This window comes from Merops nubicus, unplaced genomic scaffold (assembly GCF_000691845.1).
Source record: "Merops nubicus isolate BGI_N331 unplaced genomic scaffold, ASM69184v1 scaffold50111, whole genome shotgun sequence".
In the NCBI taxonomy this organism is placed as follows: Eukaryota; Metazoa; Chordata; class Aves; order Coraciiformes; family Meropidae; genus Merops; species Merops nubicus.
In genome coordinates, this window is record NW_008589913.1 from 5287 (window position 1) to 23630 (window position 18344).

General features: G+C 36.1%; 1 protein-coding gene across 1 annotated transcript in view; it reads left to right on the top strand.

Annotated features, from left to right (window-relative positions):
• Window positions 1-309: 309 nt before the first annotated feature.
• The window catches only part of ZC3H7A (zinc finger CCCH-type containing 7A), a 21839-nt gene continuing 3804 nt past the window's right edge, over window positions 310-18344 (top strand). The window contains exons 1-18 of the mRNA XM_008949726.1: window positions 310-442; window positions 1576-1615; window positions 2440-2637; window positions 3183-3341; window positions 5402-5482; window positions 5570-5611; window positions 6404-6437; window positions 6965-7245; window positions 9029-9236; window positions 10185-10249; window positions 10684-10876; window positions 12540-12701; window positions 13316-13512; window positions 13751-13848; window positions 14913-15094; window positions 17084-17160; window positions 17674-17807; window positions 18182-18287. Coding sequence (XP_008947974.1) covers window positions 375-442; window positions 1576-1615; window positions 2440-2637; window positions 3183-3341; window positions 5402-5482; window positions 5570-5611; window positions 6404-6437; window positions 6965-7245; window positions 9029-9236; window positions 10185-10249; window positions 10684-10876; window positions 12540-12701; window positions 13316-13512; window positions 13751-13848; window positions 14913-15094; window positions 17084-17160; window positions 17674-17807; window positions 18182-18287 — 2325 coding nt within the window. The 5' untranslated portion in view covers window positions 310-374. The remainder of the gene's footprint in view (window positions 443-1575; window positions 1616-2439; window positions 2638-3182; window positions 3342-5401; window positions 5483-5569; window positions 5612-6403; window positions 6438-6964; window positions 7246-9028; window positions 9237-10184; window positions 10250-10683; window positions 10877-12539; window positions 12702-13315; window positions 13513-13750; window positions 13849-14912; window positions 15095-17083; window positions 17161-17673; window positions 17808-18181; window positions 18288-18344) is intronic.

The window sequence follows — 18344 nt, forward strand, 5'->3', positions numbered from 1 at the left end:
CACGCAAGCTGTGTTTGTAGTTTGATTTAGTTTCACTCACATGACTCTGCATCATCTAGAGTAAATAAGTGGAAAACCAAAGGTAAATAGAAATTGGAAGAAAGGTTTCCTGTAGAAGTGGGCACTGGCAACGGGGGTGTTGGTTCTGACCTGGGCCTTGTACCTGTACTGCTCTGGGCCTTTCAGTCTTTGCCCAAAGATTCTTTGGAGTGTGTTCTCTGAAGCTGTGGTGCAGTATCGTTGTATGATGGATCTGGTGTTGATGTGAGACTGGATCCTGCTGGTCCGAATGCAAACTGCTATCTGTTAACAGCTGTTTATCTTGCTTCCTTTTTGAGGAGTGGCATATCCGAAACGTGGATGTTCAGGATAACATGTCCAATGTGTCGGAAGAGAGAAGCGCTAGACAGCAGGACATTAAGAAAGGACTCCAGTTTATAGAGTATGAATTTGTGGCTTTATTCTTGTATGCTTATACATATGGATATCTCTAGGAATGTCTTTTTAACATAGCACCAGTGGAGGATGGAGGAGGAGGACCTGTTTTTCTCCTCAGGATATTTGCTAACACTAACGTGGAAGTGGGGAGCAGTCTTAAAGAAGAGACAGAACCCCACTTTCTTCCCAAACAGAGCAGATTGAAGGTGGGAGGCTATTCCTCTTCTGCCTTTGAGAAAAATCAGCATTGAATTGTTTTGGTGGGTAGAAAATGTTGATAGCTTGACTTTATACTTATGGACAGCTACACCTAAGACTAGGTTGCTAGTGAAGGGGTTGGGTTTTCTTTCTCACTGCTACTTAAATGTTTCAGCTCTCTGGAGCTAAAATTTAACCTAATGAGAAATCATCTTAGTAGTTAATTTTCATTTGGATCACTGCCAAGTTCTGCTCTAGAAGGTCCTGACTAGCTTAAAACAAACAATGAAATTTCACAGTAGTTCACTGTTCACATAAGGCATTCTTAAAAGAAAAAGAAAATTGCCCTTTTAAAAACTACTTAGAAACAGATTCTCAGATAACCTATATGGGAATGGGAAGGTTCCTGGGTTTCTTCCTGAAGTTGGAAGTAAACACCTCTGTTCTGTGGTAGAGAAAATCTCTGTTATGTGAAGAACTCTTAAAATGCCTGTGTCATTGGTATAGCTTAATTAAAATTGATGTGTTATTTTGGCAGTTAATTTGACAACATTTTATAATACTTACAAGAAGATTGCAGTACTCCTTATGCATAACCTGTTTCTGCACAGTAGAGGAGAGGAAGGAAATTATTCTTAAACAAATAAAGTTGAGACTTTAAACTCAAAGCATTCAAAACCTTAGTAGATTTTGAATGGCCGAGTTAAGACTGGCTATGTAACTTTAAATGAAAATGAGTCGTTAGTAATAAGAGAACACAGTTTAAACAAAACTAATGTACAGCACTCCTGCCTTGTTCAATGCCTGCAATAGACAATACTTAAGAGATTTGCCTGTTGCAGCAAGTGAGACTGCCTTTAGTAGGAACCAGTGTTCTCTCATGTGATTGACTTCTAAGCAAGATGTATGATGAGTAAGTTTTGTGATTTCTTTTTCTAGATCTACTTTGCCCTATCCAGGGACACAAGAACAATATGAGGTAATAAAATTATTTTGGCATTTCCAGAAGGATTTTTAACATGGACCTATCTTACTATATTTTTTTCTTGGTATTAGTCATAATTTCAGTAATGTTATGTCATGAATGGTAATTTACAATTTCCAGTGTATTGGAGCTGAAGGACTACTTACCCAAATGTGTGACAGTGTATTTGGATGTCTGGAATTAACTCAAATAGCAGTTTAGATGAACTCTTTCTCTATGGCTTTAGGGATAATTTGGGGCCTTCAATGCATAAAACAATGTGCTGTTCTAAGTAAAGTTCAGAGGAGTCCAGCAAAAGATAAAAGGACCTCAGTGACATAAATCTTCATAATGTATTTTGTTTCTGTATATATTTTGCATAATTTTTGACTTATATTTTCAGATTAGTCTTTTTAGATTTTTTTATCCAATGGTAGATGGTTTTATTAGATTTGACAATGTTAGATAAAATGCAGTCATTCACATTTTAGATAAAAAATCTTTTGCTCTGAAAAAGCAGCCTTTGTACTACTTGCTGCTTTGCCAGTTGCTATAGATGCTGCTTGCTAAAAGACTGTGTGAAACGTATCTTTAAGTTACTTATACAAACTAATTCTTTTATCAGTAGTTCTGCCTCTTTTTTTTATTTATGTATATTTTGGTGATGAATATTAGAGACTGATTTGGAAAAATGTCAGGAAAAAAATACTAATATAGACAAATTTTGCATTTCATTTTGATTCCGTGAAGTATAAATTTTGTATAGAAAAATCTATTTGGAAATACAGAAGGTAAACAACAAAACTGCTGTTGATGAGTGTTTCTTTTCTTTCTTTCAGTTATTTATACGAGAGCTTGTTAGAAATCTTTTTAATGAAGGGAATGATGTATATCGGGAAGGTGATTGGAAAGGCTCACTGAGTCACTATACAGAAGCTATAAACATAGCTGATTATGCTAATTCTGAAGAAATCCATGTTTCTGATGATATTTTAGAGAAGCTACACGTGAACAGGATAGCATGTTTTTCAAAAATGGTAAGCTTCTGTTTAAGCTATATGATTTATCAAGAGCAATGTGTTAACAAGAGTATGAAGATGTGGAAAGTTTCCTAGTGAGTGAAGAGCTCTTGGTGTTGGTTTGAGAACTGGCATGTTTCAGATCATAATGTTGGCATATTTTTTAGTATCTTCTTTCTTAGAAGTATAATCACTGAGATATTTTTAGTTACCAGTACTGGAGTATTAACATAAGAGTCATACCAGGCTTGGCAGTTGGTGGAACAGTATTTTTATCCATGTATACTGCTGGTTGCACCTGAGTCTGCTGCTTTCTCTGTGGAATAAGATGGCTCTTGTGAAAGAGCTCAATTGTCTTTATGCCTGTTATTGGATCTTACGTGAATGTTGGCCATGCTTGGTTTTAGCTGCATAAGTTGGTGACTGAGCATAGCTCATACATGCAGCATGCAGTGGCCTTGGTGAAAGTTTTATAGTGTTTCAATACCTTCATTTAATACAGCTTAAATTCAATATTTTGATTAAAACATTTCTGATTAGTGGGGTTTTTTTTCTCTTTGTAGGGATTTCATGAAAAAGTTCTAGAAGACTGTGAGGTAGTGTTAAGATTGAATGAAAACAATTTCAGAGCACTCTATCAGAAAGCAAAAGCTTTGAAAGAATTGGAAAAATATAAGAAGGCTTATGATGCTGTAGCAAAATGTTCTCTTGCTGTGCCCCAGGTAGGTAAATTATAGCATGATGATTATTTTTGAAGATTTCATTCAGAAAACATAGACTTACAAAGACCAGTGAAGGCTATTTTTGTTTGTTTGTTTTTTTAATGCAGTAATATTTTTCTATTCCTCTAAGAATTGTTTTTTGTTGAAGTGAAGGCTGATAGCAGAGATTATAATACCCAAGCTCAGTTTATTGTGCTAACTTTCATCAAACAAATAGTAACTTTGCAGTGGGGCATCAAGTGCCATAAATGTTTATAATAAACACTAGAACCACTGAATTAATTGTTTAAAATTCTCTACAATCAGAAGAATAAATTATGAAGTACAGTATTGATTCTTTTTATAACTGTATTTTAGCTTTCCAGGTATTTAGTAACATTCTTATCTGTGCATTTTCCTCCATCTGAATCACTTACTATGCACCTCTAATTTTAGGCTCTATCTAGATTAGCAAGCAGTGTGTGGTATAATGAGACAGGATCTATAGTCTGAAATGCTGGTCCTGAGGATTTGATTTCCATGGTTGGTTGGCATTTTTTGTTTTGTTGTTTGGGTTTTTTTAAAGAACTGGAGTGCACTCCTGCAGCACTTTCAATTTAGTTTCCTCCAAAATGAATCTAATTTGGCTTTCTGAGACTCCTCATAGTGCAAACTAAAATGCAGTGAATGACTTCAGAAATGCTAAAATGCTGATGGGAACTTTACATGCTTTGCTCAAAATAGACTGATAACAGGACAGAATAGTGAGTTGAATTTTTTTTTTTCCCTTTTTACATTAAAATTACAGTGAAATGGCTAGACAAACTGTTGAGCATAGGTTTACCTCTTGATATAGACACGGTTTCACTTGCTGTTCCATAGACACAAGCAGTTTATCCAAATGTGTAACTTTGGATCCTCACTTTGCACTTCCAGATCTGAATCTTTTCACTTAAGGTTTTATAATTAGGTTTTTCTAGCTGTAGGACTAAAAAAACCCTGAAATCTTAAAATCATTTAAATGGATAGTTACTGTAACTGCAGCACAGAATGAAATATGACCAGGTTTTTAACTCAACTCTTCTAGTTGTATGCTGGAATTACTGCCAGAATCTAGAGTTCTCATTAAATGTTCAGCAGTGTTATGTGGTAACTGACATGGTGATCAGAAGCGTGGCTCTCAATTTGTGTAAAACCTAAACAACAAAACATCCCTATTCCGTCAAAGAGCAAACACCCTTCTGAAATAAACAGAAAATAACCACCCACAAAACCCCTCACTTCTCTGAACTCTGGTTTTTGAAAAATTTTTGTATTATTTTAAATTAAAATAAATGGAAGAGGATACTGTCTATTTTCTGGCTTTTTTAAAAGTTGGAAATACTGGAGTAATTTTGCTTGAGGGTGGCTGTATTTGCACCTTAAATACTGGGTTCAGTTTTGGGGCTCTCACTACAAGAACATTGAGGGGCTGGAGTGGGTCCAGAGGAGGGCAATGGAGCTGGTGAAGGGTGTACAGCACAAGTTTGGTGAGGAGCAGTTGAGGGAACTGAGGTTGTTTGGCCCGGAGAGAAGGCGGCTCAGGGGAGAGCACCTCGCTTTCTGCAACTCCCTGAAAGGAGACTGGAGCCAGGTGGGGGTGAGTCTGTTTTCTCAAGTAACAAGCCACAGGACAAGAGGAAAAGGCCTCAAGTTGTGCCAGGGGAGTTTTAGGTTGGATATTAGGAAAAATTTCTTCACCAAAAGGCTTGTAAAGCCCTGGAACAGGCTGCCCAGGGCAGTGGTGGAGTTCCCATTCCTGGAGGGATTTAAAAGAGGTGTAGATGTGATGCTGAGGGACATGGTTTAGTCCCTGGCAGTGCTGGGTTGGGCTTGATGATCTTAAAAGTCTCTTCCAAACAGAACATTTCTATGATTCTATGATTTTTCAGCATTGGTTTGCAGTTCTGTATGTTTGTGCAAGACTTAAGGTGCATTTAGACATCCTGCACGTAGGATCTTGCAGAATACAGACTGAGATGGCAACAGATGTCTTGACTCGATGACAGTATGTGCAAATTATGAAATTTTATGTTTTTCAGGATGAAAACGTTATTAAGCTTACCCAAGAACTAGCTCAAAAACTAGGGTTAAAAATAAGGAAAGCATATGTAAGAGCAAAGGTAAGATTTTATTTTAACTTTTTATGTTGGGGTTTCCTTCTCTTTTATATCAATTTTATATTTAATGAAAGTATCTTTTCATTGCAGCCACCCTCCTCAAATTCAGTTTCTAGTGATGTATCAACACAGGTAAGGTTTTATGCATTCCAGGTGCAAGCTGACTTTAAACCACAGGGAAGAGTTGTTTCATAATTTCATGATTAAGTGGAAATGGCACAATTGACACTTGACATAAGATGCTGTTGATTTGAACTTCAGGGTTCTGTTGATCTTTGTGTTCAGTTTTGACATATATTTATGTCAGACTGGAATGTAAGATTATCATTCCACTTATCTTTGTGGAATAAATGTTAGCTAAAACATTAATATGTTTATTTTTAAATGTCTTAAGGGAAAGGCATATGTGTTTTTTTATTTTATTCACTTTATTTTATTGTTGTGAAAGTGAGGGGTGCTGGGATAAAATCCTTTTTATCTTATGCATTTGTCCAAATTTGACTAGCAGCTGAATTTGTGTTTATCTTGCTATTTGTAACATGTCTGAATAGCAGTAATGAGGAGGAGTTAGTCTTTATCTTACAGACTTTTTTCATGAAAATGTAGACAATTTATCTGTAAATGAATGAGGAAACATGGGAACAGATCATTTAAGATAACGTTTAGACTCTTCCATTCCTTGAAGTATCACTATCACTTTTGTTGGTTCATTGAAGATTTTTAGTGATACAGTTATTAGACTTCAGTCTGCAAATGGATGATTTATCTAAAAAATATAACCTTTAAATTCTATTAGACTTCATAAATTTCAAATTTTATAAAATCTGAATTTGAGGACTTATAATCTCAGTATGTAAATAAGTATTTGTAAAATTGTAATGACTCTTGTGCAAAGTGCTGAGAGGTTTTTTTTTTTATTTACAGAATTATTCTTCTTCTGTAGAAGATATTGAGTTAGGTGAGTCTTGTTGCATTAGTGTATTAATGTGAAGGAGCTAGATATGCCATGCATGCCTTGTTGAATTTGTTAAGCAAAATAATCTCTTTGAAAGATCTGCAGTAAAAAGTGTGATCTGTTTCTCTAAAACGACATGTTTAAGTGGGAAGATTTAAGTTAGCAAATTTCCTTTCAGTCTCCTAAACTTCATATGATTATAACTGCTCCTATAGTGATCATCTTGTACTGCTCTCTTTTTAACTTGGACGAATAGGGAGGGAGAATATGCCAAGGATTTAGTAAAGTAAAAGGTCTGTAGCTTGTCTTGTCTTTTTTTAATTTGAGTAATAAACACACACTGAGGTATAGATACACATGATTTGGAAGTCGAAGCTGAAAACATTTAACGTGGTTTTGATTAAACATTCTTCATGTTTCTCCACTTGCTCATCATCCAACCGTTGTCAGGGTAAAAATTATGCAAGATATTTTTACATCTTTGAACAAAAGTTCCAGTCATTCCCATCCTCCCATCTTATCTATTTCAGATTTATCTGACCAGAAGCAAGAGATGGTTTCTGCTGCTTCTTCATCAAACTTTGTTTCTGAAGTGTCTAAAGTGACATCAGTACCTGTACCATCTTTATCTTCTGTTATGCCTCTTCCAGTGGAAAAGGTTTCTTTGCCTAGTGCAGTGTTGGCAAATGGGGGGAATGTTTCTTTCTCTGTGCCTGAAGCATGTTTAGATTGTGGCGATGGAGATATAATTACTGGGGAAGAACTTGATGAATTACTTGATTCTGTGCCTGATCCAGATGAAAGTGTAATGGTGAGACTTTTTTGTTTGTTTTCTTTCTCAAAAGACTGTCCTCATGAGTGAGATCTTGTATTTTTATGAAGTAAGCTAGTAGTGAAATGTGAGCTTCCTTTCCTAGTGACATTGAGTGCTGTTTGTGCATAGCTGGGTTGATTTTTCTCAGGCTCATGTTCTTGCAAATGTGTCTGTAAAGGTATTGGGAACCAGTAGAGCTCCGAGGAGGGTTACATCGGGTTTGTGTGCTGGAAAACTTGAGTGAGGTTGCTGGGCAAGGGCTAGTACTTCAGAAGTACTGCTATACTACTACAGGTACTATCACAGTGGAAGGGATACTGCTTTCAGATATCTGCTTTTCAGTGCTATGAAAAATGATGTAGACATTTGAAGTCTGGGCTGGTGTAGTTGGGATTTTTTTAAAATTGTTTTTGGCAAATAAACCCTCTCAGAACCTGAGAATGTGTTAGAGTGCTCACCCTGTAGCTGTAGGAACTGTAATCAAACACATGCTAATATCTTTGTAGGACAGTAGTACTTGTGCTGTGGTCTTGCAGTGCATTCACTAGTATCTCTGCAGTCAGAGCTTTGTCCAGGTCCACCTTCTGGATAACCAGAAATAGACCATCATGAGTCTAACTTTTTATATTTTTTTAGAGGTGATTATCAGAGAAATTTAGACACATAGAAGAGTTGTTCTTAATTGCACTGTCACTCCAGAGCTAGAACAGACTGTGAAGCATACAGAGGCCCTCAACTGTTAGAATAAGAGCTCTGATTGATGAGCAGAGGTGTCTGCACTTATTAGCAAGGTTACTGGCTCTGTGCTGTGGCCCTGCCAGTCATCTGGAGCCTTAGTATTGCAATGTTAAATGAGGCTGTGGCACATTTAACTCTTCAGTTAGTGGTGATTTTAATCCCTCATTCAGCTGTGGATGCAGTTGTGAATCTTTACATCAAAAATGCTTGGGCTTCTAATTTTCTGGTTTAGGCACCTTTTTTAACAGAAATTATTTCAGAAATGTAGACAATAATTCTTTTTAAGAGATCCTAGGAAGTCTGCCATAGTGGAAGCTGGGAGGAAATACAAACTTCCAAGATAGACTGCAGTCCTGTGTAGCGTAGAATCTCGAGTGAGTTGTAGGCTAGTGACTTGGGAAACGGAGAGAGTTCCATGCTGGCCAAACTCTGGGCAGACCTATCTCATCAACCTCCAGACAAGGGGGGAGCTTCTTGGGATGACAGGGAGAAGAGAGGAAAAATCCCCCACTTGGTATCTTTTAACAAAAGTGTACAGAAGGATGTGTTGTTTGCCATGGGGACAAAAAGAGATCTGGCCTTTGCAGTCTGTGCTATCATTTGATTGTATCTGAGGATTTATTTCCAAGCAAACTCTTTACTACATGGAAATTTTAATTCTGTTCTTTATTTAGAAAAAAATCTTGATTGCTGACTCTTCCTACTCTTGCCTGTTGTCTTATGTTTTTCACATAATATGGAAATTCAGCTCTGATCAGATCCATGAAAAAATCCAAGTCTGATAATAAGTTGTTAAACTTCAGCTAACTGAACCTTCAAAGTGTCTGATTGATGGCTAATTCCTGCATTAGGGTATGGTTTAGGTTACTGTGGTTCTCTAAGTGTACTGTAGCTCTGTACAGTACTGTAGTGTACCTTTTATTGTTGTTTTTCAGTAGGTTTATAAAAACTGCAAAAACCTTACATACTATTGCAGATTATGCTCTTGAGAGGTTTTTTGATATGTGTAAACATTCTTCTTAAATTTCTTTTGTTTTCCCAGCAAACTACAGGAGTGAGAGGACCTATTCCTGCAGGAAGTGTAGCTCCTACTGTACCTTTCTCTGCCTCTTTGCTGGGAACACTGCCAGTTAGTGCAGGATTTGTTCCTTCACCTTCTCTTTCAGAAATTTTTTCACAGCCTTTGGCTTCTTCACTGGAAAATTTTTGTTCACCATTAAGCAACTTTTCAATCAGTGACCCAAAAAGAGGTAAGAAATTAGTCTTATTATTTAACTTTTTATGATTCAGAGAGTTGTGCATGAGCCACCTTTTTAACAAAAGAGTTTTCACAGCTATTAGGTAATATTTAACATGTAATGTTTGATCTGTGCTCACAGTTTTTGAGAGCATTGATAATCGATGTTGGCTGTACACAAGATTTTCTGTTCACATGGGGTCTGCGTAAGTGTGCTCCAGGCTCCCTCTGTTCATTTTTTCTGAACTTTTTCTAAGCCATTAGTTTCAGGTGAGTAAGTAAAAGAAGGAACCGTGTTCTGTATTTTCTTTTTTTGTGGTAAACAAAGATTTCTCACAGCTGAAACCATTTCTGATGATATGGTAATAAACAGGAATTCTAAAAGGCTGAAATAACCTGTGTACTCTCATAAGATATCAGTATTACATGTTTGGATTCAAACTCTAGGGAGTATAATTATGTAGTGAAATCAGGTATGGGAAGTAACAAGATATAAACAGTCAGTGACCTAGAAAAGATAAAATAAAGTTTTGTCTCTAATTACCAGTGGTACAGGAGGATGCTCTCTTTAGGATGAAGCCAAATTTACAAAATAAAATTAAAAATAGAAGAATCCTCTTAACCCTCTTTCATGTCCTCATTCTTGATGTATTTGTTACCTAGCTACCCTTTTTGTACTGCATAAGTATCTTCATGTTGCTTCAGGATATGCTTGTGAGCTACTGCTGATATTTATCAGGTGGTTATACTGAAGATGGTTACCTAATAATTTTTCAGCCCAGATGTGTACAAGGGGCTTTTACATTCTTGGAAAAAATAATAACCATAGCAAACAAAAAAAGTTGATGTTTGTCAAGAAAACAAACCTTTCGTATTTCTGCTTCTCAGGAATGGTAAATATTCTTTTGCATAGGATGTTTTGGGGAACTGATATAATTAAAATCTCTTTTTATTCCTTTAGACCTTTCAAGCTCAGCTTCTAGAGATGGAACACCAACACTTAGCAGCAATAACTCCCAATTGTTTGTAGGTATTTTTCATATTTTCTTTCACGTCAGTTCAAATGCCAACATCTTGAAGGGTTAACATATATCTTCATTTTTACAGTAGACGTTTCTATTTTTAAAAAATGGCACTTTTACCATGACAATATGATTCTGGCTTAGAAAACAGTTGTATAGGAGCTTCCAGCAACAGTAACTAAACACAAGAAAAAATAATTAGCCTGGCAGGTGCTTGTTCTCCCTGTACCTGGTTGGGCCTTGTTTTGTGGTCAGTCTGTGCTGGGTATACGGCTTCTGTAAAATCTCTGTGTCCCCTTCTTTCATATAGTGAAGTTTGTATTAGGATTTTTTTTGTCTGTAGTCTTTCTTACGCTTTGAAGAATAATTTCAGTAGGTTAAAGTTTAGTTGCATATAAATTAAATTAAGATATAGTAAAATATGCTTTTTTCCAACAGATAAATGGCCCTAGTAGTTTGTTTGGGTCCGAAAATTACATGGGAATTGCAGGTCAAAGTAGAAATGACTTTTCAAATGTTTTTAGCAGTGCAACTGCTAATATACCTCTGTCTTCGGCGCTTGCGGGAAGAAACCCGTTGGAAGGCACACATGAGCTGAGACAGGCCTGCCAGTTATGTTTTATCAAAAAAGGTAAGGGGCTTTTGCACTCAAATGGGTTGATTTTTAAAAAATTTAAAAAAGCATACACGGAAAATTTTAGTGTTCGTAAGTTAAAATATTCTTGGCTCCTAAACAATATTAATCTGACTTGTTCTTTGCAGATGTAGTACAATCTTATGATTAAGAAACTGGTAAAATGTTTCAAGAACTGTTTTCTCTTCTTCTTTCTTGTCTATATTTCTTGTCCTCGTAGATTCTTGATTCCTAAAACCACCGCAGATCACCACACGCTTTCCCCACCCTGTGGGTTTACTACCTAAGGTCGTTCACATTCTGTATTCACTTTCCTCCCAACCCCCAGGGTACTGTGAAGAATGACACCTTTGCTCAAGACTAAAAAAACTTGCAGTACTCTCTCTGATTGGCCATGGGGAATTGAATCGCAGTTCAAAGTACCTGGTAACCTTCACATCCCATCTGTTTTATTGTTCTTTCAAACTAATTCTAAATCATAGTCTTGAGGCTTCCAAACCTTAGTAATAATTAACTCCACTGTATTGACTCAGAAGATCTTAACCAGTATTGGGCTTTAATGTAACTAATCTTTTAGGCCTGAACTATATTCTAGAGGCAATAGGTTTCATTAAGACTAATCTTAAAAATAAGCACTGTGTTTCAAGTTAGAGGTGTCATTGATATACTAATAAAAAATTGTATCAAAACATTTAGGGGATGGCTGTTGTAGTTTTAAGGACTTTTATATTAGTTTAAAATTATTTTTACAAGAAAAATCCATGAAATGATGTTTGAAAAACCATAGAACACGTTCTGTTAAAAGCAGGAGCTTTAAAATGTTAGTGGAAGTACTTGACATGTTCCTAGCTTCACTTTTTGTATGCAAGCATCTATTTCTTCTGTTTCTGTGCATCTCTGTCAAAGTCTTACAAAGCATCTCCCTCCTTTTACTACCTACTTTTGAAATTTCACTATTCTATCAGCTTCTTGCCCTGGGAAAGTGGGTCATACACTTGGTTATGTAGTCCCTTAAATAGTAAAATTCACTGAGCATTGCTCGTCTTCAGACTCTCTCCCTGATTTCTTCATTTTGGCGTAATGTAATCTTCACTTTAATATCATCCCAAAGACAGAGTTTAAAGCTAAGCATAGTTTTGTTTCCAAAACCACAAAGTTCTGGGATTAGCATCTCTATTTTTTGCAGCTGTGTACGTCTTACCTGGCATGTTTTGTCTCTGAGGATAGTAGCTGTTCAAATACAATAAAAGTTGAAGGTTAAGAAAGTAATTTACTTGGAATTCATCTGCATCGACTTACTAGAAATAAGCAATTCAAGTTTAACTTATTGTTATGGAAACATATACTTCGGAACGCAAAAAAATGCAGCAATTTGTTGCTGTTTTAAGGTAGTATTAAGTTTGTAACACAGTGTCCCTCCCCAAATAACTTGTGGGATTTTTCTTGCTGAGACTGGTCCTTTTGTAAGTATCCAGTTTTTTCTATTCTGCTCAACATGGCTGTTAATGACTTTTGGTTCTTCAGTTGCTGGTGCAAGTAAGAATTCTATACAGTGTGTTCGTGTACTTTGCTTTTGGCTTATGTGCCAGTCTGTGTGTGTAAATATTAAAAGTATACTGCAAGTTATGCAAATATAAGCAATTTTCTGTGATTGTTTCAGGCCCTAAATTATTGGATTACGCTTACCATCCCAGCTTAGAACATAAATGTAAGAAGGATATTCTAATTGGCAGAATAAAAAATTCTGAAGATAAATCATGGAAAAAAATACGCCCAAGACCAACAAAGACACAGTATGTGGGACCATATTATATATGTAAAGGTACGTGTTATAGATAGTACTATCTTAACACTTGCATTCCAAGTAATAATAGTCTTTTCAACAGTGAAGTACAGAGTGAGTTCTATTCTTACTCATGGAAGGTGAAGAAGGAATTTCACTGACTTGTTTATGCTTTCAAAGGCTGTTAAGGAGAGCCATATTTTGACCATTACTGTGATTGTTTAGAGAACATGCACTGTACTTCTGTTCTTCCTCCTGAATAACTGTTTCAGAATGCTGGGCTATTACCACTAAAAACAAAAAAACATTCTTGTTGGACTTTTGCAGTATGAACCTGTACTTATGAAGTAAACATGATGATTCATGGATTGATTAACAGCTGTATTTAAGCAAAGCTTATTCAGGGATCTTTTCCAGACTAGAAAAGTATAGTTGATGGAGGTGTGTGAATCAGCCTTTCTGAGGAGTTCTATGTTTTCAGCAAGTCATTCAGCAGAAGGTTTTGCTTCTGTGTGCTAGACTTAAGTGAACCACTTACAATAGGTGTAGCTTCTTTATCAAAAACATTTGAAATTGAGGTAGTGGAAGTTTTAAGATGGATTACTAATAAAAGTTGTGTAAAAGCAATATCCTATTCATTGTTCCCATTGTAGATGTTGCTGCAGAAGAGGAGTGCAGGTATCCAGGCCATTGCACGTTTGCCTATTGCCAAGAGGAGATCGATGTGTGGACACTGGAGCGCAAAGGAGCCTTCAGTCGGGAAGCTCTTTTTGGAGGAAATGGAAAGATCAACTTGACTGTGTCCCGACTTCTTCAAGAACATCATGGATTATTTATGTTTCTTTGTGAGGTGCTGCTTTATTTCTAATGACACGATAAAATTTGTAACAGACAGTAAAATCACCTGGAAAGAAATGCTTTGGTTCATGTATGACTGCTCTGTAAATTTTGAAATGCACATTCAGTAATAATCTGGTTGTCTTTAGATGAGACACCAGATGGAAGTCTCTGTTAAAATCTTTAAGGTAAGGTATATTTTTTAGATGTAGAAAATACATACTCTATAATTTCCTGTTTTTATATTCCAGAAATGTTTTGATCACAAACCCAGAATAATAAGCAAAAGGAACAAGGATAACTCATCTTCTTGTTCTCACCCTGCTATGCATGACTTTGAAGAAAACAAGTATGTCTGAAATACCATCTCTTCAAGTTTCAAATTAAAAGCAAAGGTTTCAAGGCATTTTTTTAGTACTGACTTACTACTACTACTGATTTCTTACCTGTTGATTAACTTCTCTTCCTTGCTAACTGGCCGTCATGCTTTGGTATTGATAGGACAAACTTACTGAACAAGGATTGTCTTATGTAACTAAACTGAAAGTGAACTATTTCTTTATCAGTGCATTCAAAATTAGTGGTATCCATCCCCATGTTTGAATCTTACTGATTTTAGTGCCAGCTTGTTATCTTCTTGGCGAGCTGCTTTGATGTAAATAGATCTTTGATGTTAAATTAATATAGGAATTTATAAGTTTGCTCTTTCTTCCATCTCTTTACTTACTTAGTAAGTTCTGCTTACTTTGCTGTAGTTTTAACTCAGTTAAGAACAGGTTTACCTTAATTATAGTGTCTGAAATAGAACATAGTCCTTATTAATTCAGTTGATAAAAAGTAGTGTGAGGAAACTGGTTTAAATTATTCTTTGAAAGTTAAGAAAGACTACATAGTCGTAATACTGTTAAAAAACTTTTGGAGAACTATTAGACTTACATTTTTATATGATGGAAATGTAAACGGGAGCATTTTATTTGCTTTGTACTCCATTTCTACTACAGCTGTAAGAGCTATGCTCTTGCTGTAACGCAGCAACGCTTTCTTCAGTGGTACTCTACAAAAGAATAAGTACTTGTGTTTGTCATTGGATCAGGATATATACTTGAAAGTGGATGTGGTATGCCTTCCTTCTTGGAAACCAGTGATAGAGCTGGATTGAATTCAGTAATGCTTTGCAGAAGAGGGGCCTCTGGGTTCCAGAAGAGTACTGTTTCATGGTGTTGATTGACTTGGCCTAGGAAGCGTGTTTAGATGCTGCTTCCTTCTGGACACTTTTTGGCTTCCTGATTTCAAGTAAAAAGTGTTAAAAATACATTTGAATAAGCTGTCATGATGGATGGTTATTTTATGTATTTTTCCATGTGTGAACAAAGTAATATTAAGGAATATCTAAAATTGACTGTTTTCACACAGGTGCCTTGTCCATATTTTGCGAGAAACGATGGTGAAATATTCCAAAATCCGCCCTTTTCAAATTCGATGTCAGCTTGACCTGTGCAGGCACGAGGTGCATTATGGCTGCTTACGAGAGGATAAATGCTTTTATGCTCACAGTCTGGTAGAGCTTAAAGTCTGGATAATGCAAAAGGAAACAGGTATGTGTGGTGAAATGCTTGCTTTACTCTTCCTTGTAATACCAATTCTTCCTTGTCTTGCCTCCCTCCTGAAATTATCAACTTGAGATCAATGCATTCACTTACAGTCAGCTGGAGTCTCTCATACAGCATGTTCAATAAACAGTAAAGCAAATATGATGAGAAGGATTGAGCAGGCTACTAGCTATTCAAATATAGCAAGTTTTTGATAATAAAACCTGTTGAAACTGCTCATGATCAATTTTTTTTTTTAAATTGAAATAAAAGTAGAAGTATTGAGCACACATTAAATCTAAGTCAGACTAGATTTATTTTTGTTTTTAAACCTTCAGAGTCTAGAACATCTTGATAATTATTTTTTTTTTCACAGAGCACTGAAAGAAAAGCTTGAAATATTTTACTGTTGTTTCCCTTCCTTCCCCAATACAAACCCTAAGTTTTTCTCCAGTTAAACCTTCCTTTTAGCTTAGTGCATTCTGAGCTGTCTTTCATTAGTTTGTGTTGATAAAATTTAACTATTTTTCTATTCTTGCTTACACAGCACATTTTGGCTGCTTTTTATTGTTTCTGCTTGGTTTTGTTGGCTTCTTTGATGCTAACATTTTAGTATGCAATTTCTAACTGATAGCTTTTTATCAACATGTCTCTGTAAATGGAGTCGATTCCTTGGTCATGAGTTCCAAACTCTCCATGACTTCTTTTTATTAAAAAGCAATTGAACTGTTAGCAGTAATTAATTTGTACCACGTAACAGTTGGTCATTCTTCCTGCCTTGCTCTGTATGACAGCAGCACTTTACACATTAAGTAATTGTGTTGCATAGAGGAAAAAGGGAAGTGTGACAATCCCAATGTGTTAGTGTTTTTGGCATCTTTGCCCCTTCATGTCTGTGATTTATTCTCACCTGTCCCTTCTTTGAAGAAGAGGCTCCTTGTTGCTTCACCTTTCTACTTAGATTCCTGTACAGGCGCACTGACGTGAGATGTCATACTGACCTGAAACTTTTGGGGGAAGGAAGTCAAATAGAGACAGAAGATGACTGTTTCTTTGCTGATTTCCTCTACTGTCTCTCCTGGGAGTAGCCTTTAGAAGTTTGTGTGAAAATAAGTTATTTTCTTACAAGCTGCCCCTACAGAGTCCAGGATAGCAAACTACAGCACTAGTTTCTATTTTGAAGTAAGGGTTGGATTCTTCAAGAAGCATGATTCGACACAAAAGGCCTATTTTTTATTTTATGATATGTTCATGCTGCCCTCATGCTTTCCCAAAGTCAGTTAAAGCTCAGTCTCTGCTCTTTGAACGAGATTCCTTTTCTGAACATAAGGTGTGGAAAGGTGGAAAGTAAAGGAATGCTACCATGGGGCGGGGGAGGAAACACCAACCCAAAACCACCACACAGTTCCCACAAATTCAAACGCAGATAACAGTCTCTATTTGTGTGGAATTAAAGCAGCAAATGTTACAGTATGTGTGAACACTGTATAGCTCCAAAAGGAACTACTGAGCCAAAGTATTTATAAGAATGGGTTCTTTTCTGAAAGAAAACTTAATTATCAGGGCTTGTTTAAAATCTTTCTTAAGAAGGCAGGGGCAATCTAGTGTCTTGTCAGCTTGCATTTTGGATACTTTTTCTGTGGTCCGTAATACAATGTAATTTGTCTAAGAAGATTGTCATTAGAGGTTTACTACTTTAAGTAAATACTCAAAGATGCACTTGAACTTATTTGAGCAACCTGTAATTTAAAAAAACTTTTACATTTGCTTCTCAGTGTGACTGTATAGAGGGTGTTTCTGGAGAGGCCCTCCTGAGATTAAGCGTGTGTGTGTGTGTGTATGGATATAAATGTATATCCATGCTCACACACATGAGTGCAACGTATAAAAAGAAAAATAGGTAGAAGCTTTGGGGCTTTGACAGCATGCCAGTTTGAGCATGGCTAATTCTACAGCAGTCATAAGCACTAAAGAACTTTTTTCCTTCCTTTGCAGGTATTTCACATGATAGTATTGTTCAAGAATCAAAGAAATACTGGCAGAACATGGAAGCTAGTGCACATGGGCCACAGGTATTTTCATTCTTCTATTAAACTAGTATTACAGTGACTTTGGTGATGGTTTCTCTATGTCTGTGTATAATGTAGCTTATTTGAGAAATTACTTTTTTAATGCTCTCTTCAAATAATCTTTCACTCTGGGCTTTCTTCGGCTTGCTCCTTGTACACTAAAATGTCTGCTATGCTTCTGTACAATTAATTTTTTGCTTTGCTTATTCTGTCATAGGCAGAACATAAAACCTAAATGTTTTTTATAATATTTGGTGCCATATTATCCAATATGTAGGACTTTCATGTGCTACTTTGTATAGAATATCACAACTTATCTAAATCAGAAATAAGTAAAAATGCACTTGTTAAGAAATGTCTTGTCTGAAATTAGAAGCCTAACTATTACAAGTCATGCAGTGCAACATCTGATCTGGACATGTAAATTTTTATAGTAGGGGTAATTCATCATTATGTATGGATTTCTTTGCAGATACAAAATACCTTTTATTGTTGTTGTTATTTTTTTGGCTTAAGATCCTTGGGAACCAAATGAAATATGGATCACTCAGTTTGAAGATGAAGTTTGTTTGTGGTCAGTGCTGGAGAAACGGTCAAGTTAATGAGCCAGACAGAAACAAAAAATACTGTAGTGCAAAGGCAAGACACCCGTAAGTAAGACCAAACAGTGAATGTTTTGCCCTTTTGTCAGACATTTAAAACCTCTTTGAGGAAACTTTGTTATTGATTTGGATAGAGTCATACAAGGAATTAAAAAAAAAAAACAAAAAAATATATTGAAGGAGAACTTGGTCATCTTTTTGTAGTATGTTAATAATTGACAATGAGAAACACTTCAGTGGCTGTGTGTTTTGTTTTTTTTTTGTAATTATCAGTTATGGTAAATTTTCAGTATAATTTAGTTCGTTTTCACCATATATTTGAGATTTATAAAGGAACTTTCTGTGCTTTCCTAGTTCTTCTGAGCACACAGTGTGTCTTTGTTTAACAGTATTTTCTTTCATTGAGTGCATCTGTTTTTCAGATGGACCAAAGATCGCCGTGTGGTGCTGGTGATGTCTAACGAACGTAAGAAGTGGATGACCATTCGTCCTCTTCCTGCAAAGAAACAAGTGCCTCTGCAGTTTGATGTATGTTAACCTGAAACTAACATTTTAGTTAAGAAAATAGGCTGACTGGAAGACAGC